Source organism: Neovison vison, chromosome 3 (genome assembly GCF_020171115.1).
Source record: "Neovison vison isolate M4711 chromosome 3, ASM_NN_V1, whole genome shotgun sequence".
NCBI classification, from domain to species: Eukaryota; Metazoa; Chordata; class Mammalia; order Carnivora; family Mustelidae; genus Neogale; species Neogale vison.
The window spans coordinates 57,613,981-57,636,544 of NC_058093.1; the positions used below are offsets into that span (position 1 = coordinate 57,613,981).

The following is a 22,564-nucleotide window of genomic DNA, read 5'->3' on the forward strand; positions in this document are numbered from 1 at the left end:
ATCTACCCTGCTCAAGTACAACCACATCTTAACTAATGACATCTGCATTGCCCTGTTTCCAAATAACACCATACTCTGAGGTACTAGGGGTTAGTACTTTAACATATCTTTTGTGGGGATACAAGTCAACCCCCTGCAGTCTGCTAGGGTTCTTTTGACTTGTTTAACCCTTAAACCCTTAGTTTTGGTTGGAGAAGTGAGTACCTTGCAGGATCACAGAGCTAATAAGTGGTTAGAAACAGATCTTGACTCCAAAGCCAGTGCTCATTCTGCTCCCGCAGGCCCTTGCCAGGCCATGGCAGGAACTGGCGCAAATGCCAACTGCCATCAAGGGTGAGGCTTATTAGAAAGTTACGATAATAAGGCTTTGTATTGATATATAGTGGGTTGGAGAATATAGAACATTTTCTTACCTGAAGCAAAAAGAAAGGAAGAAAAAGGCTTGTGGCTATAATCACTTTCAAATGGAAAGGCTACATCTTGAAAGAAATGTAGCAAGTATCAAAAGCATAGAAGCAAAATTTTTTTTTGGTCGGGGGTGGGGGGGAATGTATTGTGCTATTTATCTGGTCAAAGGAAAACAGCTCTTTGCTGGTGATGCTTTGCTTTGTTGAGCAGTATGCTTCTTCCAGAGCTAATGGCGGGCTGGGTTTGCTGAAATAAGTCCTTCTGAAGGCAATCAGAAGGTTTTCTTCCCGTGAGGTCTTTCATTCTTGTGGGATTTTATTCTGCTCGTTTCTCTTGTTCATTATCGGTAAATGCAGGGCTCCCAGTATTATGCAAAAGTTTACCCCCAGGCTTGACTGTGTTACTAGGACACCCAAGATTCCAAAAAGAATATGTAATTGTTTCTGGCACAAGGTAGCATGAATGTCTGTCTCTCTGGGTTGCATGCTATCTGCTTTGCCTTCAGGCTTTCAATCGTCAGCATTCCACAGTCAGGCAGGCAGCAAAGGGAGTGTACTAATTAGATCAGGTGCTTGATCTTGAAGTCTGCACCAGCAATGACTAGGTAGTCGGCTTCGGAACTTTTGAGCACTACCTGTCTTTCTCCCAGTCTGCCCTGGAATGTAATTATCTTGTCAGCCAAGGAGCTGTAGCACGCAGCTGAACGAGGGTGCTCGGCAGCAGTGACAGAGTGATAAGGGAAGACGAATGGACCCACCGTGCATGACTGTGCTGAGACAAACAAATGCACACAGAGGCATTGGAGAATGGAGACTTAGAGAACAAAGAGGCTACCCTGACTATTTGTTGCTGAGGAGACTTCAGATCGTCCCTTAATAAGATCACCCGGCTCTTCGAGAGGGATTGCAGACCTTTGCTGGCAAATGCAAGTCCCAAAGCTTCAGAGCTGTTTTAAAATGGGAAGCAATGTTGGGTTCTGTAGCAGCTTATGTGCTTTGCAGACCAAATGGCAGGTGATAAAACTTTGAAAGATGACTAGGAGGAGCACAATGAAGGGGACCAACAAAGAGAAATCAGGATTATATACAGGGACTTCTAAAGGGGTATCAGCCCTTGTTACTACAAGTGTGGTGGGTTGGCCAGGAGTAGCAGCAGCATCTGGAACATTGTGAGAAACGCAAAAACTCATTTTTAACTTGTTGAGGACCCTCCATATGGCTTCCCATAGTGGCTGAATCATTTACATTTCCACCAACGGTGCAAGAGGGTTCCCTTTCCTCCACATCCTCACCAACACTTGTTACTTCTTGTCTTTTCAATGATAGCCGTTCTAACAGGTGTGAGTGGATACTTCACTGTGGTTATGATTTGCATTTTTCTGATGATGAGTGATGTTAAGGATCTTTCCATGTGTCGGTTGGCCATCTGCACGTCTTCTTTGGAGAAGTGTCTATTCAGGTCTTCTGCCCATTTTTTTTTAAATTGGATTGTTGGGACATCTGGGTGGCTCAGTGGGTTAAAGCCTCTGCCTTTGGTTCAGGTTGTGATCCAGGGGTTCTGGGATGGAGCCCCACATCGGGCTCTCTGCTCAGTGGGAAGCCTGCTTCCCCTTCTCTCTCTGCCTGCCTCTGCCTACTTGTGATCTCTGTCTGTCAAATAAATAAAACATTTTTTAAAAAATTGGATTGTTTAGGGTTTTGGGGTTTTGTTTTTTTGTTTTGCTATTGACTTGTGTGAATTCTTTATATATTTTAGACATTAACCCCTTACTGGATATAAGATTTGCAAATATCTTCTCTCAGTAGGTTGCCTTTTCATTTTGTTGATCATTTCCTTTTTCGTGCAGAAGCTTTTTAGTTTGTTGTAGTTCCACTTGTTTAGTTTTGTTTTTGTTTGTTGCCTTTGCTTTTAGAGTTGGATCCAAAAAATCACTGCCAAGACCAACATCAAGGAGCTTACCACCTATGTTTTCTTCTAGGAGTTTTATAGCTTTAGGTCTTGCATTTAAGACTTGATTCCATTTTGAGTTAATTTTTGTGTGTAGTGGAAGACAGTAGCCTGGTTTCATCATTTTGCCTGTGGCCGTCCAATTTTCCCAACATCCTTTCTTGAAGAGAACTTGAAGGGACATTATATATTTTTGCCTCCTTTGTGGTAGATTAATTGAGTATATATGTGTGGGTTTATTTCTACCATATAATCCAGCAATTCCACTTCTGTGTGTTTATTCAAAGAAAATGAAACACTAACTCAAAAAAGATATAAGTGTCTTCATGTTTACTACAGGATTATTTATAATAACCAAGATATGGAAACAACCTAAGTGCCCACCCATAGATGAATGGATAGAGAAGAGTGGTACACACACACACACACACACACACACACAGTGGAATATTACTTGGCCATAAAAAGAAAGAAATCTTGCATTTGCAGCAATATGGCTAGACCTTGAAGGCATTATGCTAAGTAAAATAAGTTTGACAGAGAAAGACAAATACCATATGATTCGATTAAATCAAAATAAAACAACAAACAAAAATGCCAAGTTCACAGATACAGAGAACACATTGATAGTTTCCAGAGGAAAGAGGGGATGGTGGGGGGATGAAATGGGTAAGGGGAGTCAAAAAGTAAAACTTCAGTTTTAAAATAAAAAAATCATGGGTATATAATGTATAGCATGACAACTATGGTTAACAATACTGTATTACATATTTGAAAGGTGCTAAGACAGTAAATCTTGAAAGTTCTCATCACAAGAAGAAATTTTTAGGGGCACCTGGGTGGCTCAGTGGGTAAAAGTCTCTGCCTTCGGCTTAGGTCATGATCCCAGGGTCCTGGGATCGAGCCCCGCATCAGGCTCTCTGCTCAGTGGGGAGACTTCTTCCTCCTCTCTCTCTCTACCTGCCTCTCTGCCTACTTGTGATCTGTCAAATAAATAAATAAAAATCTTTAAAAAAAAAAAGAAAACATTTTTGGAAGTATGTATGGTGATGGATGTTAATTAAATTTATCATGGTGATCATCTTGAGTGTATGCAAATACTGAATCATTTGTTGTACAACTAAAACTAATGAAATATGTCCATTATACCTCAACTTTTTTTAAAAAGTTGAAATGCAAAACCTCAGACCCCATCCTATACCTGAATCAGAGTTGGTGTTTTAATAAGCTCCCTGAGTGATTCGAGACACCTAAGGAACTTAAAACCAAAACCAAAACAAAACAAAAGAAAAAAAGCAGCAATGATGCCTGGGTCTTAGCCTTAGAGATACTGAATTAATCAGATCAGGGTTTGGCCTGGGTACTGGATTTTTTAGAAAGATTCCTAGGTGATTTTAATGAGCACCAAAGTTTAAGAATATCCATTATAGAATAGTCTGCCACACCCTTCTTATTGCCAAATGGATGCTTCCAGGAAGGGTTGTGACAATCTGGAAAACAAATTTGCTATGTTTTTAAACCTATGTACCCACGGGCGCCTGCGTAGCTCTGTCAATTAAGTCTTGGTTTTGACTTGGGTCACGATCTTGGAGTCATGGGATTGAGCCCTGCGTTGGGCTCCGTGCTTGGTGAGGGGTCTGCTTCAGATCCTTTCTCCCTCCCCCTCTGCCCCTCCCCTCGCTCGTGCTCTCAATCTCTCAATAAATAAATAAATAAATAAATAAGATTTAAAAACCCTGTTCAGGGGCGCCTGGGTGGCTCAGTGGGTTGAGCCGCTGCCTTCGGCTCAGGTCATGATCTCAGGGTCCTGAGATCGAGTCCCGCATCGGGCTCTCTGCTCTGCAGGGAGCCTGCTTCCTCCTCTCTCTCTCTCTCTGCCTGCCTCTCTGCCTACTTGTAATCTCTCTCTGTCAAATAAATAAATAAAATCTTTAAAAAACAAACAAACAAACAAACAAAAAACCCTGTTCACCCGTAATTCATAAGGGGTCCTTAGTTGGTCAGGTACTTGTGATATCTATTTTCTAATCAAGAAAAAATAGTGATGTTTTGGAATGCATGATGCCGGTAGATTAACACCATGCTTACTTCTCTAGGCCTTTAAGACTGATGTATCTAGCTGTAGCCTACCTTTTCCACTGCATCTTCTTCTACCCTAGCTTACACCAGGCTGACTAGCCTTTTTTCAGTTTCTCAAACACATTGAACACTGAGTCCTTTGCTGCCTTGGGCCTTTGCACATGACTTCTCCTCTTGAAAACTCCTCACCCTTTAGGCTGCTGCTTATAATCACCTCTTAAAAGGGGTCTTCCCTGAAAAGCCTATAGAAGAAAGTCTTACACTCTCCTCTTTAATTTTTTCCATTGTTACACACTATTCTTTTCCATTTTTTAGTAGTATTTCCAAAGTTTTTAGTGTGTCAAATATGTCATGGAACATACTAATACTAAGAAAAATTATTTTTGTTTATTTTGAAATTCAAATTGAATATCCTGTATTTTTATGTGCTAAATCTGGCAACCTTATAGAAAAGTATGTGGACTCCTGAATAAGTGAATAAAATGTGCCCCAAATGTTCAAGCTCAACAAAATGTTCTCCTTAGAGAATTTTCTGTCTACTTTTTGAAGATTTAATACCACAAGGGCAAGAAAATATTGAACTATATTGTAATTAGTAGTTACCTCTTGTAGCATATTTTTGGCTCTTTTAGGTCATTAGGTATAAAATTAAAATGCACAATACTCCCAAACTTTTCTATGCCCAGGGCCTGTCAGTTTAACTTGTCCTTGCACCCTGATGCTCTATGTAATCTGTAAAAGGCTACACCATGTGAAGAATGCTTGGTTGTAGTTAAACTCCTGTCTGGTGATCCAAGCCAAGGTGAGCTTCCTTTAAGCATCACTGTAATTTGGGCCAACCAAATTACAGGCATGGACAGAGTGGCCAAGTGTTGCTGTGGGTAGGGCTTCAGGGTATAAATGGGTAACTGAGTTAAATAATTCTGTGAGGCTCCAGAAAAGCATAGAGTGGAACCCTTAACAGAGCTTTGAGCACTTTGTGGTAGAGAGGGGTGCCTTTGAAGAAACAGTTTGTTTCACAGATGTTAAAGTCCTTATCAAAAGGGTACTTTGGGGGATTAGAAAAAGAATACTGGAAATAATTTGCTAGTCCTATTAAGGTTATTACATGAATATATAAAAAATAATTAAGTATCATTCAAATATGTGAAAAAGCAACCTGGTAGTTAATATAAAAATATAGTAATTGTGGATGTTCTGGGCTTGCTGGTGGGAGGGGAACAAGGTGTTTTTTTGTTTGTTTGTTTTTGCTTTTTAAGATTTTATTTATTTATTTATTTGAGAGAGAGAGCACAGGCAGGCACGCCTGTGAGAGAGAGGGGCAGAAGGGGAGGGAGAGGGAGTGGGAGAAAGAATCTGAAGCAGACCCAGTGCTGAGTGCTGGAGCCCAACGCAGGGATCCATCCTAGACCACGAGATCATGACCTGAGCCAAAACTAAGAGTCAGAGGCTGGAGGCTTAACGACTAAGCTGACTAAGCTACCCAGGTGCCTGGGAGCAAGTTGCTTTTATTTTAAAGCAGACACCCTGTAAGTACAGCAACCACAAATTTGGAATACTGTAGAATGACCTTGATTTCATCTAATGTGATTCTTGTCAGTAAAAGTGATTGTTTGACATACAACTAAATACAATTTAATTTTCATGCTTTTATAAGACTATAAATGTATAAATTCATTCAAAAAATCTGAATATACTTAATATGTATAGTATGATGCCAATTATGTTAAATTATGTAAATACATGCAAAAAAAGAGAAGAGTTATTTTAAAATGTCAAGAATGGTTAGCTGTGTCTAAGTGGTGAGTTTATGAGTGATCTTTATTTTCTTCTTTGTGCTTTTCTGTATCCTCCTCCCCTGTTCTTTTTTTGGCAACTAACATGGATTTATTTTGTCATTGGAAAAAAAGTAACTTAAGTGTGTGGTGTTTTTTGTTTCCTGTTTTTGACCACACTCCCACAGAGTTGGTAGATTCATTGATACAGACACTTTGGAAAGCAGTTTGGACACACTTAGGAGACTTGCAGATGCCATTTCCTGTGAGCCAAGGACTTGAGTTCTAGACATGGATCGTCAATGGAGAACACGTGTGTGAGGATGTGTATGGCCACAACCTTTGTAATGCTGCACAACTGGAAACAATCTGATGTTGTCAGTTGCAGAATGAGCATACTGCAGTGCATACGCTCAATGCACTGCGCAAGGCATTGGAACAGAGTACACCAGAGGTACGCGTATCTCTGTGGATAAGTCTCAAAAACATAACATCGAGCACCACAATGTGAATGTACATAATGTCACAGCACTGCATATGTTAACATGGTTAAAATGGTAAATTTTATGCTATGTGTATTTTACCATTATAACCACCCCCCAAAACATAACATTGAGCTGAAAAGCAAATTGCAGAAATAATAGGTACAGCATGAAATTAAACTTGTAAGCCAAAATTATGTAATTATTTATGGATCTATAGATTTTTTACGGTACAAAGAATAAACATGGGTATGATAAACACTATGTTCAGGGAATTGATTAATTCTATGGAAGAAAAGAGGAGGGTCGGACTAGCGTTGTACAGGTACCCAGGAGGCAACCATATCTGGAATGTCTTATTTCCTTAAAAAATCTGAAGCAAATATGATGGCAAAATGTTCAGATTTGAGACAGTTGGGTAGTAGGCATGTGAGTGTCGTTATATGAATCCATCTTTCTGTGTGTTTGAACTGTAGCATCATAACAAAACCTATAGTCTTTGTTGAACCGTGTGTCCCCTTTTCCTCCTTTGGCTGGAACTGCAGATGGTGATTACTACAGAGAGTAGCTGTTGAGGATATGTTGGCCAATGGCATGATGTGTCCTAGCTGTGTCACCTGTTCTTACCACTTAACTTAAATAGCCCATAAGTCAGAATCCCAATGTCTCTTTTTTTTTCAAGTCCATAAATTGTAAAACTGCTGTATTCATCTAAATTAACAGAAACAGTCAAGGACCGAGATGAAGTGTGCCCTGGTTTCGAAGGACTCTGCCATTTTCAAGAATTCTATGTACTCATCTCTTCATCTGTGACATTGCTCTGCTCTGCCCTTAGGATTTGTGCTTTTACTGCTCATCGACTTTCATAGTTGGTTACTTTGTTGACAAGGCTGCTTCTCTGGTTGTCTAGTTAGAGATTGGCGGGCTCTTTCAGGACAGCAGCCAAGGTTCCAGTGCAGCTTAACTCAGTGATTGAAGACTATAGACTCAACGTGCCTTGGTTCAAATCCTGGCTCTCACAGGCGACTTGTTTTATTTTGAGTTCTTTTATTACTTATTTCATTTTAGTTTATTTTATTTGGTTTAATTGTTATTTTTTATTTTATTTGGGTTTATTTTGTCCATAACATGCAGGTTAAATGATAAAATGAGTTAAAATACTTAACCTTAAGCTACCACTTAATAAGCCCTCAGCAGACCATCCCATCCCTATTATTCTCATAGTCATAGCTGCATGACATCTTTGGCTCTCAGTTTCCATTGTTATAAAGTGAAGGGCTTAGTCCAATGCTATCATACTGTTAACATCAAAGCTAGTTTTACAATAGGCAATTAATTTGCTGCCCTTCCTAACAAAGATGGTGAGTAGAAAAAAGTAAAAACATTGACAGATATGAAAACTTTGACCTCACAGCAAAACTCTGCCTTGGGATGTCTGTCCAGAACACAACCTCTAAAATGTCCTCATCCTGTTTTTTAGGCAAATTATTGGTCTACAAGTCTGTTAATGCTCTGTGAGACTTCTTAAGGCAGTCACTCTGTCTTACCCTCCTCTGTAGTTAGGAAGAGTGGCCTGGTCCAACGGAGGTTCTCATGAAATATTCGATGAATGAATAAATGGCTCCTATCAATAACATATTGGTTCTAATGATATGCTAGACATTCTGGGTGTTGTGTACATTTTTGAAACAATTAGGCTTTGTGTTGAATTTCCATTCTAGGGGGCACCTGTCTGGCTCAGTGGGAAGAACATGCGACTCTTGATCTTAAGGTCAGGAGTTTGAGCCCCACATTGCATATAGAGATTACTTAAATAAATAAAAGTTTTTAAAAAATACCACTTTATATTTGTCTAAGGTTTGGCCTAATAGTACATCTCACTAAAACCTTACTTTAAATCTGTATCTTTTAAATTTTTTTTACCCTGTGTGTTTATTTTCTGATTTATGAGCCTTTGAGTTCTTTAGAAGTACTATGTGTAAACTCAGGATAACTACTGGTGACTTTTCACAGTTGTGATTTACTAATTAGTGTGGAAAATGCTTCCAACAACTTTGCCCTGATAATATGAGGACATGAGTTTTATTTCCAAATCCTCCCTCTCTACAAGATGTTTTCATTAATGAGGAAAGTGTAGGCTAGCTCTCCTCAGTCTTTATTCCCAGATACCGTCAATTAAAGGGAAGTCAAAATCCTTTTCCATTACACTTGACTTAAGAGTAATTTGTTAACTCTGTGGGGATTTCTCATAATCCAGAAGTTCTCTTTTTATTCTTAGATGACTTTATATCAACTAAGAGCACAAATTTGGAATACTTCATTATGGGATGGGGGTGATAGAATAAGCATTTTTGTTCATGCCCTGAAATTAGCTATATTTTGGCTACCTGAACTTGGTGTGTAGATCATTGGAATTCATGGTGATTTACCTCCACCAGGTTTAGAGTCCCTAACTACTAAAACTGGAGGTCATCTGGTCCAGTCCTTTTATTTTGTCAAAATTGAAGCCAGAGAAAAGGGGGTTTTCATCAGAGCAAAACTCTTTTGATCTTTTCCGGTAGTGAACATTATAAAACAAAACAATAATAGAACAGACTAACAGACAGCAAAAGGGTCTGATTTTTGTTTTATCTCCCTCTCTAATTCTATGCCTCCTTTCAACTCTCTTGCTGCAGTGAAAAGCTCAAAAGATGAGCAAAAAAGGAAATAAGAGGTGAAAAAAAGTTAGTTTTTGATTCCTAAAAAAATTGAAACTTGTGATAGATAATATTCACAAACCACACAAAAACCACACACAAAAAAATCATAGTATGTTGTGACTACTCTTTATGCTTGTTTTTAGATAACAGTGATCGTTAAATGGGGTCACTTGTTCAGGGTTTTTCCTTTTACGACTGAGCAAGAAGGCTCTTAAGCTTATCCAACAGGTTGGTCCCAAGGGTGATGGCAGAGAGTTTCAGTCCTCTGGTGCCATCTGAGTCCAAGGTGGAAGGGGTGAGGGGGGGGATGGCCAGGACTGCAGAAGATTGTAGCAATGGTCAGGCACCCCTCTCCCTGCGCTTGTACACGGGCTGCCTCAACTTTGACAGGTATTTGCCACATAAAACTCCAAGTTACTATTTAGAAACTTTCATCCAATTTGACAAAAGATGAAAATCTACTGGTACCAAGAAATAGCCTAAACAGAAAGATGAGCAAAACCCACCATTCTCCTCAAACAGGCAATCATTGAGGGTGTTTCACCTCCAGAGGAAAGGACCCTTTGGTGGTATTAAAACGAGTATGGGTCCCCTGTCCCTGTGATTTAGATACATCACTCTGTCCTAATAACCATAGGGACATCAATTAGCAGTCATAGATGTTATCATCTAAACTGGAGGTGTTCATTACCAATGTCTTGTTTACTTTCTAAAGTTTCAACATTATGTTGTAAATAGTAGGTTATATAATAATTATCATTATTAACGTCACAAAACTCATCTTTTCCAGCCAGATGTAGACATTTTGAAAGATTAGAATTTTTCAAAGTCTTGCAACAAATCCCAGGTGATTAATAATATGATTTGACAACGTAGTTAAGAAAGCTAATTTAATTGCTTTTTATCTCAATATCTCACTAGGAAGAAAAGACTAGTCAAATTAGACAATTGGGCTTTAGCAGCCTGATACTATCTTAATGTAAATTAACAGTACACATTTGAAAGCAGCAGAGAAGATAATTTTTTTTTCTAAGCTTAGGTAATTGAATCCTGATTCAAAATGGTGTTTAGCACTAGAATGTAATATACTACCTACTGCTCGGTCTATTATCTATCATTATCTTTTGAACCCTGTAATTGGACAAACAGGCATCTATTCATAATAATAAGTTTGTTCAAAATCATCTGTTTGCTGGAGTCTGGGGTGCACATTGCAGTCATAGTGAACTGATGGCAAAACTGCTTACTTTATGCTTTCCATTGTTTGTTCTTCTTTGTTACCACAAAGAACAGCAACACTACATATCTGGACAGTCCAGAGCATCTTTAGCAAATTTAGCCTCCTCTCAAAAAACAAAAACAAAAAAACCAACCCCAAACCAAAACCAGTGATTTTTCCTGCATTCTATGAATGGGCGACATAAATCGTATTTGCTACCGGAGGGGCCACCATTGAATCAGAGCCATCCCCTGCCTGGAGTGTATGTACATAACTGTGCTCAACACAGAGCCGGGCCAAGCAAATTGCCTTCTGGACTTTCCATAGACCCAACAACTTAGCTGCTTTATTTATACTATTGCTGATTTTATTTTTCACTGATTTTTTAGCAGATATGTCCCTTCTATCGCCAGTTATCCAAACATCAGGTTGCATGGGGCACCTGCTCATATAGGGCTCCTTCTAAGAGATTTAAATGGAAATGCAACACAAGCCATTATTGGTTTATTTTCAGTTTTCATTATCAATAAAACAAGAGATCAGCATTTTCATGCTGTGTGAAGCCTTCAGGGAAGTGCAATGTTGCTGTTATTATTTTTAGACCAGGCGGCCACCTCCGCCCCCACTAATGCACATGAAATGATGAGTCTATCAAAATAGAGATAAAATGATGAAAGAAAGCATCAGAGTCATAGAGTGGGCTGCTGCCCTGGTCGGCTGCGTGGCTCCCTGACAATGTCCTTTTGAATTTAGTGGAGCCTGGATGGTAAAGACCACAGATCATGACAGAACATAAATTCGCCTCATAATGAGATTAGTAGGCAGGCAAAATAAATGTCCTGCTGTTACATTAGAGGCAGGCTCTAATCTGGTGTTTTCCTTGGAAATGATCATTTCCTTTGCAACAGGGGAACCATCAGTGTAACGAACTTAAATCCGACAGATTCTGTTTTGCCATGTGGTTATTTTTCATCTTCTTCTGTCTTTTTAATAGCAGTTTTGAGGAGGCGTGTAAATGAGTTGTGAGTCTTAAAGACTATTACCGAAGTGACTTATGGACGACTATGTTCATGATCATCAATCGTATTTCCCAGACTCCCCTTTTAAGAAAAGTTCTGTGCAACCCTCCTGCCCTTTCTAAACAGGAACCGGCTGAGGAGGAGGTGCTGTGACCCCTGGGGTCCTTTTACTATAGCCTTAGGATCAAAGGCAGAATAGGCTCCCTATTGTATTTGGGGTATTTTTTTTTTTTTTTTAACAATCTTTACTGCAGCTCTACTACTTAAAACCACTGGAAACAAGTATCACATACTAAAGAGCTTTAAAAAAAAATGCCCAGATCAGGTGAACCCACATGGTCTCTGAGTAGAACAAAGGCCTTGAGTATGCAGCTTGATTGCCAAGGACTTTTTTGGTTTTCAGCAGAAGGCAATCTCACCTGGAGTACAATACCCTCCTCTCATTAAAAATGCAAGATAGGATCTCCTCCTGGATCCTTTCTACAAAACCCCTTGCAAGCTCATGGGCTATACTGTCCTCAGCAGTGAGTGGCATTTAATCAAATCATTCTGTGAAATAATCTCAGAGTTTCCCGAGCCCTGTGAAGTCACCAAGAGAGTTAAGAGGTCCTTTCAAAGGAAGGGGAGATCAGACTCTGAATTTAGGAGCATTTGAAGCTTCTGCATAGAAGGAAGATGTAGACAATTTAACATACACTTATTTTCTCTACATTTTCTTGGGGCCAGGCTGGAGATTCCTTACTTCTCTGTGAAACCAGCCTTCAGTAATAAATCATTTGCTACTACTTTGATTCATGGTATTCTGACATACTGTTTTCATGGGCTGGAATGAAACCACAGAAACCTTTTGTGTTTGCATATGCATTTTACAGTTTAGGCAGTGGTTTATGAACATTAGCTCATCGAAGGAAACAGTTCCCTTTCTGCATCTGGTGTTTCCAAACTCGAACTGCAAATCCAGCTACTAGGAAGGAGAAAATATATTTTGGCCCAACTTAACAAGTTTTTTTCTTTCAACTTCTTTCTTCTCAGTGGTTGAAATTGTGTCTCTACATATATGCATCTGATCTATAGCTGTCTGAAAGTTTGAAGTCAATTCTGCTCCCATTCTCTGCTAACCCTCTCCTGGTCAGATGGAACCATTCAAGGGAAGACAGACTGATTTCTGTTAGGTAGGTGCTCTCCATTCATTGGTGCCTTACAACTTACCATGTTGTTCTCAAATTCTTTCTTTCTTGTCCTAGCATATCTGTCCCCCACTCTCCATCATGCTCCTGGGTTTGTAATTTAAATTGCCAACAGTAACTGAATCCACTTTACCAAGTGTCCAGTATATTTGTCAGTGTTCACGATTTTCTAATGGGGTTCCATGCATTAAATCCTCAGAGTTCATGTTAAAGTTTCATATCGAGTAATCTCCCCAGATGAATTCCCCAAATTGTGTTTGCTTACCTCATATAAATGAACTTGTTCTTGGGTTACAGCAAAGATTAATAGCACATTATTTTGCACCAGTTTATCAATGAGTTGTCCAATTGTTGGATATTCCTAAAATTGACATAAAGATTTTAAGTATCATCTTAACTCAAGTATGTAAAATAAAGAAAGGAATTCTTCTTACAAAGATACCATACTGAGTTTGGCATTTTGGTTTGGTTCCAAGTAAAAAAAATAATAATAATTTTTAAAATACACAATTAACATAGTCACTTAATTGGTTTAATAATTGTTGCCTGAATCTTGTAAATCCAATTAATTCCTAAGAGTCAGTGCCTGGCAATGTGGTGTGTTATAGTCTGTTGCTTCTAAGGAGTGCACTTCGAATTTATTTAAAGACTTATAGTGTGTCATATTTTCAAGGGTAGAGACACAATTCTTCTGAGTGCCGCTTGGCAGCAGGCTCAAGGTGTAAAGAATGTTACAGTCTGGGGAGGAGTGTATAGATGATGATGGATGTGACCCAGGGGACTCAGGCAGCTCAGAAACTCCTACTGGAATTGGATGAGGCGGGCTGAGAGCTGAGGAAAGGACAGCCTGGTGAAGGATGATACACTACAATTCCTATGTCCATTTGATTTGAGACATTCCTGCACCAGTTTTGGGTTTGTTCTTACTGATGTTTTGATGTCACTAATCAGTTTTATGGGATCCCACCATATTTTTTCAGGACAACTGAAAACTCAGTGTTTTGTTTTGTTTTGTTTTGTTTTTTTCACTGACACATTCATTCCCAAGTGATACAAGTTCTTTCAAAAATAAAGTAGGCATAGATTAATCAACTTTGAACATGGCCTCTACTTGCCAAAGTTAAAAACCGAGCAGCACCTTTGGCTGTTGTATGACTCCAGATGTGGATAACGTACAAAGAGGAAACTCAAATGAAAAAGAAGCCTAAAAACAATGAAGCTAAGAATACGTTGATCATGAAGTCAGCCAAAGTGAAGGAAATAATCCTTCCTGGACACTAACATGTTCACATATTCTCTGCACTCTGGGAGTAATTCTGTCTAATATCTTTGTTAGACCCAAGATTCAAATTGAGGGAAAAGTACAATTTTTCCTAAAATACTCAGGTAAATGACCCAACTGCGTATCTGGCTGTATAATACACGCTTGCCATCTTATTTGGATTTTTATTGGTAAACAGTAGTAGAATCCAGATAATACAAATCTTCCAGAGTCTGACATGTTCAGATGCTTTTTCAACTACCCCAACACCAAGAATTCTTCACCTTTAAGTCTGACTTCCCCCTATGCTGGCCCTTCCTGTCTCCAGGTTCTTGCACTTTTAGCTGCTGTGGGGCTGTAGCAAGGATCATACCATGAAGCCCTTCATAAGTGGACAAGTGTCATTTTCTATTTGACCTAGATCAATTGGCTTAATTCACACAGTTATATTATGTGTGTGCTCCTCATGACCAGGGACCATGTCCTATAGTTTAGTGGCCCCTGGAACCGAGTTCAGTGCTGTAGGCAAGCATGGAGATAACCCAAGACTTCTGTGCATTTGTAGCAACTTATTGAGAAACAATGAATTGAACATTTATTAGATGAGAGAGTCATACTAAGCAATAAGTCATCTTTGCTTCTATGATCCTGCTTTTTCCAAGATGTCTATTAATGGGACATTTGAATGATTGTAAGAAAAAGTAATTAAAAAGTAATAAAATAAATAAATAATAAAATAAATAAATAAAAAAGAGATCCATGTCATTCATATATATATATCTCACTGAATTCTTTTTTTAGAGAATAGTTTTTCCAATCTGATATTAGTATTCTCTTCTCTCTTTCTCTCTCACATACATTTCTATAGCACTGTCATTTTAAGAATTGAATTCTCTGAGTTTCCCAAGTGTTAAATGGGGATAATATGACCTTCCCAGGTTGCTGTTTCATAATTTAATTTTATTTCATACATAGTCAAAACCCACTGTGTTCCAGGTACTGTGCTGGCAGGAAATAGAGATTATGCACCAGTCCTGGTCCCGAGGAATGCATAGTAGAGAAAGACAGACAAACACAAGCAAACACATTTCCATATAATGATGGGTAAGAAGACATCTATGTACTAGAGTAAGGGGAGGGTTGATCACTTTGCGGCTCAGCAAAGGTCAAAAAGCGCTCTCGGGGAGAGGTCATCATTGAGTTGGGTTTTAAAGGATAATTAAGAGTCTCTCAGCAGCCTCAGAGGGAAAGGCATTCCAGACAGAGGGAACAACACATGCACACTGTGTGAAAGCCTCACAGTCCCTACAAGGACGATTAGATACCTAGGGTTTTGGGGAACATTATGTGATCATGTATGTCAAAGAGCTCTGAAAGTTTTGCACAAGTCAAGAACTTTTTTTTTTCTTTTAATGTTACCAACATTTAAAAAATATTTTAAATTTTAAATGACAAAAATAAGCCAAATGTGAATAAACACCAGCCAAGCAGGACTTGACAGCTGTTCCCCATGAAGCACCATGGTGCCTAAAAGTATGATATTATTAGGGGGAACAACTCTGGGACCCATCATTCACAAAAACTCCTAGGTGATTGTTTTTTGGCTTCAGACCCCCTTTCTGCAACTGTCTTTGACAACAGAATGAGCTAACTGCACTGCTTTTTACTGACCTTGGGCTCTTTGAAAAATGAAGGAGGTTCTGGGGTCATTCAAGCCATAGTAGATCCAAACTTCTCACATACCACTCCCCATGTGTGTTCCCGTAGGAAGCTCATAGGGGAATTTGTTCATCTCAAAGCAGAAAATGTGCACTGTTTTCACCAAATGTGGGTTATTCTGATGTGTGTTGTAGTGAGTGTTGTTTCATTTGCCTACATGCAGCCCTGGAAACCATGTAGAGTGCAGGTTACACACCAAGACAGTTGACATGGAGTATTCATTCTTGCTGTCCAAGTGACAGAGCCCATCGTTAGGAATGACGATGCCTGCCAGTTTGCTGTCCATTCCAAAATGAGAATCGGCATCACTCACAAAGACCAGGAGATGGAGGGAGTCATTTCGCCAGCCGATCTTTTCCTACAGTGAGAAAGAAACATTTGGGTTATATGGGATAGAGGCAGGCATTTCTTGAGAGCAATCAATTATGATTGGATACATTCAGACGATGAAAACTATATTGCTGATCTATCTTGACCTGTTTAAATCTATTGTAAATTGGTAATTACTAATGTATTAAAAACACAAAATTCTATGACAGTTGCTTTTTCTTGGATAACACTTTCAGATGATTTATGCTTCAGAAAAAATAGTTCCACTATAATCACTATCCAGTTGATCTTGACTTGTACATAGTTAATTATTTTTACTGTCCAGATTTCAATGTACCTGAAAAGTGAGGAGAGAGAATGAGGGAGGTTGTAGATTATCCCAAATCCAAGCCGAAGCAAAACTGATAAGAATGAAATACACAATGGGCTTAAAGGATGCCTGTTTTATTAAAATGTCATCCAAAATTAAGCACATTTTCCTCTTTCTACTGATACCATACAAAAATTATAAATGTAATACAAAGGTAAAAATTGCCTATCAAAGTATGACCTCCAGAATATGGTTTTCTAAGATGGTCTGTTCTCTGTTTCTTAGTAGAGCTCTCCCCTTTAACTGATATTAGTCCAAGAACTAGTGGGAGGAAAGCTCATCCTGGCAGGGCCAACCCACCCTATTTTTTTCCTTCCTTCCCTAATACCTTGCCAGCCACCCACTTTCCAGGACTTTCAGCCCTGTCTGTTTCCTTGTATTTTCCAGGAAGAGCTATCATCTGAAGAAGGGGAAATCATTCCCTTGGATACCTGATTGTCAAAGAGGAGTGGTGTTCCTGCATTGTTGTAGGGACAACATAGCTTCTGATACCTATTTTGTTGGTTCAAAACAATAGATATTTAATCTTATTAATCATAATCTTAAATTTATGTAGAAGTTTATACCAATACAAGGCATTTTTAGTTTTTTCATTAATTTCTACTTCTGATTTTTATTTTTACCATGGTTAATTCAAAAACTAATCTAATCTTGATCTCTGAAAATTAATCATACATGACTACTGTTTTAAACAATTTTTCCCAACACTACTATAATTTTATTAGATCATTTGAATATCAGACATAAAAAAGTATCTGTTTCAACAAGACTGAATTAAAAATTTTTGGAAATTTTGTGTTTTAAGAAATGTAGAAATATGGTAATTAAAGGAAAGATAGTTATCTCAAGTTTTCAAAATAGACTTGCTGATAAGAGATGCAACTTGTGTTAGCCCTCAGCCTACCTTACACACAGCAGCTTGCATAATTGCATCAAATCCGCCTTCTGGTGTGTCAATATTAGCAGAAATTTTCTGATTCTTCACAATTTCATTGAATCTTTCAGCATCATTCGTCAATGGCAAAATATGCTTGAATCCAAATGTAGGTAAGCAGAAGTACGGAATACTACTGCAAAAGTAAGATGTAAAAATGTTCTTGATGAAATATGATACAGCATACAAGTAATGGACCTAGTAGCCAAGCAACTTCATCTTAAGTGAAGATGGATTTTCCTCAAGTGCCTGACTCTGGAACTTGGCTGTGAGTCTCCCAGTTAAGCTTGTTTCAGCATCTCCCACTTACCCCTTCCAAATTGACCATATTAGCTACCACTTAGTGCTTACTGTGTGTTTATTTTGGCTCAAGCTCAGATAACAGATAATCAGGTCAGACTCTCCACTCCTGTGTGTGTGTGTGTGTGTGTGTGTGTGTGTGTGTGTGTGTAATCACTACCTTCTAGTGCTTCTCAACCAAAATCTACCATTAAGTTTCTTTGATGACAACAATTCCTTTGTATTCTGATAGCTTAAGCTGTTATCAAGTATGAGTCACCTTGTAGCAAGATTGAGAAAGATACCGGTCTTCTTTCTACTCTGCTCCTTCCTGTACTCCCAACTCTGCCTGCCAAGGGCCCCCAAATCATAGCAGGTCTCTTGGCTCTGGAGCTCAACTCAACAATGACTGAACAGACTGTTGTGGGCCTGGCTAGGAATAAAACTACCACTTAAAACAGTTGACACATGGGAGAAACACCATGTGAGGATGAGATCTGCCCCAAAGATATTGCAGTTGAACAGAAAAAGCTGATCATGAATTCAGCCACATCTTATTCTGAAAGCCAGTTAGTAGTTGTGGATGAGGCCTTGGACAAGTTACTCACTCCTCTGAGCTTCGGGTGTTCATTTATACAATGGAGATAATGGTACAGAGCAGAGGTCTTCAAAGTACAGTCTCTGGACCAGCCACACAAACATCACATGGTAACTTGTTATAAATGCAAAATCTGGGATACTCTTCCAGACTTACTGAGTGAGACATGTGAGGGATGGTTTCCGTGATGCAGTAAAATCTTCCTGATGCATTCTAATGTTTGAGAAACATGTATATAGAAGTACAGAGATGAAAAGACTGGCCCTCAGTGTGGTTCCACTATGCCAGCTGGAGAGAGCAGGTTGACTCCTACAAGAACAGCTTTCTACGTTCAGGAGCCTGTCCTGTGAGCACAGGAAAGCTGGAGCATCTTTCAGACTGAGGCTTCTGTTCACCAAGTTCATCTGCCTGAAGTATACAGTCAGTCTTCATTCTTCACAATACTCACTAATATTTATTTTAACCCACAAATCAATACCTTCCGTATGTTCTGATTCACTCACATACACACACAGACTGGCAAAAAAATTTGAGTCACCTGGTTCACTGAGGCTCTGTGTTCTGCTTCAGCTCTCAAACTATAAACAAGTGTCCTTTCATGGTCGATTTGGTGCCTTCTTTCTTTTTCTTTTCTTTCTTTCTTTTTTTTTTTTTTTTCATTTTTGGGTTTTTTGTTGGTGATTTTACTGTTTAGAATGGCCCTCAAGTGTAGTGCTGTTGTCTAGTGTTCCCAAGTGCAAGAAGTCTGTTATGGGCCTTATAGAGAAAATATATCTGTTAAATAAGCTTTGTGCTGGCATGACTTATACAGTGTTGTTGGCTGTGAGTACAATGCTAATGGATCAACAATACTTGTTAAGTTGTCCTTAAAAAGAAAGACACAGAAAATAAAGATATATATTGATCAATTGGGAAAAAAATAGCCAGATGCTCACATGAGCCTAATCTTGTGTTTCCCCTCAGAGCAGCAGTTTTAGCATTGGCTAAGTCAGTGTTCAGAGAGTTTTTAGAGCAATACTCCCATGAGTGATGAGAATCAACTACACAAATCAAAAAATGACTATGGATTTGTTTACACTGAGAAATGGAGCTCTCCTGGGATCAAAATGCTGGTGACTGTACTTATTTTCTTCCTGTTGGTAGACTTTCATGGAAAGTAGGTCATAATCCAAATATCCTTAGGCTTCAGAACAAGGGGATTTGGAAGACCTCAGCAGCCTAAGTTGTCCCAAGAAAACCATCTCCAGAATGGATGTTCTTGATCATATCTGGCTCTCCCTCACCTGCAGTCAGCATTCTCAGCTAACAAAAATTTGGGATGCCCTACTAGCTGACAGGACTGGAAACTCTGCAAAAGCCTGGGCTAAAGCTCTTGGATGGTTATGGCCCATACTTGCCTCCAGGACTGCTCTTTCTTGGCATTCCCCTAACCTCCTAGGAGTAGCCTACAGGCCTGTTCAATCTTTCAGCTCTGCCAAGACACCTCACCTGGTGGGCCCATGAGCCAACCTATAGCTTCTAGAGAACTTCTTGTATTTCCTTTCTGACTCATTATTTTTAACTTTAATTCTCAGAAGGCAGTCTCATTCTTTTATTTTTAATATCTTGCATTAGCTTTCACTGAACCTCTGAAATGCTGACCACAGATAGTATCAACTTAGTAGGATCATTGTAAGCCCCGACTGAGATAAAATATGCAAAGTACACAGCACAATGTGCTTTTCAGGTACTTACTAAACATTACTGTCACTTTTTACATGAATTAATTATATACAGAGTCTAGCACAAACTTGAGTACAGAACATAGATTTGATCAACACTACCTCTAGAATCATGTTTTTTTTTCTGATTAAAGTAATAATACATGTTAACCAAGGAAAATTTGAGTTAATATAAGAGTATAAAGAATAAAATTACATAAATTTTAATAGTATGAGATGTATCACAGTTTAATAATCTATTACTAAAAATTTATTTAATAAATCTTTCTGCAATTAAATAACACAGTGATCCGTCTGCATACACCTTTGTAGACCGTATCTCTGCTTAGAATTGATTCTTTCAAAGGAAACTGCTGAATTACTTTTTGATCCATATTAGCAAACTCCTTTCCAAAAAGATTGTATCAGTTATATCATAAAAAAAAAACAAGACAAAACAAAAATATACCAGTTGATTAGTTAAAAATGGCATCTTAATTTAATCTTTAATTTCTATTTTATTGCTACTAAGACCACTCATTTGTTCATATTTATTGATAGTTTGTATTTCTTCTTTTGCCAATTGCCAACTTATATTTTTTGTTCATTTTCTTGGTTTTTATTTTCTAACTTAATTTTAAGAAATTTTCTCTTAAAAATATCAACATTTTGTCTTTGTGGTTTGTCTTTTAATTTTGTTTATGCTGTTTGGGGATATATACCTTAAAACTTTTTATGCAGTCAAATGTTTTTCAACCTTAGAATGTGAGATATATTTTAATAATTATATGAGAAAGAGGTTTAATTTCCTTTTCCAATTGTTACTTTTTTTTTTCCCAGTTGTTACCTATTAAATGGCAATGATTTAGTGTTTGTTCTAATTGCTCTGCTAGCATTTAGTGTAGTTGTGTGCTGGAAGAAAATTCATTCAATTTAGAATAAAAGAACTGAACAGTTTTTTATTCTTGGGCAAGTGCCTTACCACTGCTGGGCCTCAGTATCCTCATCTGTAAAATGAGACTGATAATACTACCTACTTCACGAAGTTCTTGTGAAGGTTACATGAGATAAAATGTATGGAACTATGTGAGGTGAGCCACTGTCCCCATAATCTAACTGTTCTTGGAAATGGTTAACTTAATCTTTTATTTGGGTCGGCTTGTTCACACTGGACCAAAATGGCATTTGAGCATCTTCTGAAACCAAAGAATTCGCATTCCTATCTTTTTGTAAAAAATTGACCTCTGTGGTTTAGAATTACTAGATAGAACCTACTAGAACTCTGTGCTTTTTAGAAAGTGGAAGGAAAAGTTAGTTTAATTCAGTAAACAGACTCATGGGTTGGGAGACCCATGCAGCTAAAGCAAAGCAGAATGTCAGACTTGGGTCACGCCAGGAAATTTTGGTTGGAGACTCCCCTGTTTTGATCAGAGTCCTTCTTCTAACAGAGACTTATATTTGGCTGATATTTTCTTAGCATAGTAATTGAAAAAAGTAGGTACTCATTACAAAATAATTTGATTTTGAGTACCTAGGTGACAATAGATTTACATTAAAATGCAGAATAATTAGAAAACACAATATAAAAAAGACTATATTTTTGTTAGAATTTTAAATAAATATACATAAACTAAGATTACAACACCATCTTTTTGAGTGGGATTAAAAATAATTTTCCTCTTCCTCTTTTTGTCTGCATTCTCACATGGGCTTATATTACCTTTGCAATAAGAAACTATACTGTATACTCATATATATTTATGTGTGTGTACATATAAGAAATATAAGCATTTCATGGTTCTGCTTCCTCTTTTGCAAAACTACAATGAATCCCTCACTGTTGGTATCATATTAAAAAACAAACAAAACACAGTACATGAGGAATGATGTTAAGAAAGAAATCTCTCACAGGGTTTGATAGAGGAAGAAAGTCTGACCTTTGTGCTATTAAATATTTTTAAATGTACATTACAACCTATCTACAAACATGACAATGGAAAAATATATTCTTGTTACTGCATCTTAGATAACAGCCTAAGGAAATTTCTTTAAAAGCGTAAGCCACTTCAGCGTTCTTACATGGTGAAATAAAATTTTTTAGTGACTCTACATCCAAGGAAGATAAAGAAAGCAAGCCACTCCAAAAAAGCTTTAGAGATTAGGTTAAAACAGAGGTTTTAAACATGTGGTGCACAGACCCACAAAGGTCACTGAGACATTTTCAGAGAGACCTTCAGGTCAAATTATTTTTTAATAATAATAAAAGATGTTATTTGTCTTTTTCACTGTGTTGACATTTGCACTGATGCTGCAAAGGCAATGATGAGTAAAGCTACTGCTGCCTTTCACATGGATCAAAGCAGTGGCTGGCAACCGGCTAGTGGTGCATGGGATTTTTCCTGGCAAGTATTTATCATCATAACAAAATTGCTAGTTGCACTTGATTATCCTTGGTAAAACAGTAAAAGTTATTAATTTTATAAGTCTATACCCTTGAATACGTGTTTATAAAAAAAATATATATATATATATATATTCCCCCCCCCGCCCCGGGACAC

General features: G+C 38.1%; 1 protein-coding gene across 6 annotated transcripts in view; it reads right to left on the reverse strand.

Annotated features, from left to right (window-relative positions):
• The window catches only part of ITGB6 (integrin subunit beta 6), a 126,441-nt gene that overhangs the window by 40,916 nt on the left and 62,961 nt on the right, over window positions 1–22,564 (reverse strand). For all 6 annotated transcript variants that reach the window (XM_044242180.1, XM_044242181.1, XM_044242179.1 and 3 more), the window contains 3 exons: window positions 17,400–17,565; window positions 15,992–16,153; window positions 13,081–13,176 (listed from right to left, as the gene is read on the reverse strand). In XM_044242180.1, the coding sequence (XP_044098115.1) occupies window positions 13,081–13,176; window positions 15,992–16,153; window positions 17,400–17,565 (424 nt within the window). The remainder of the gene's footprint in view (window positions 1–13,080; window positions 13,177–15,991; window positions 16,154–17,399; window positions 17,566–22,564) is intronic.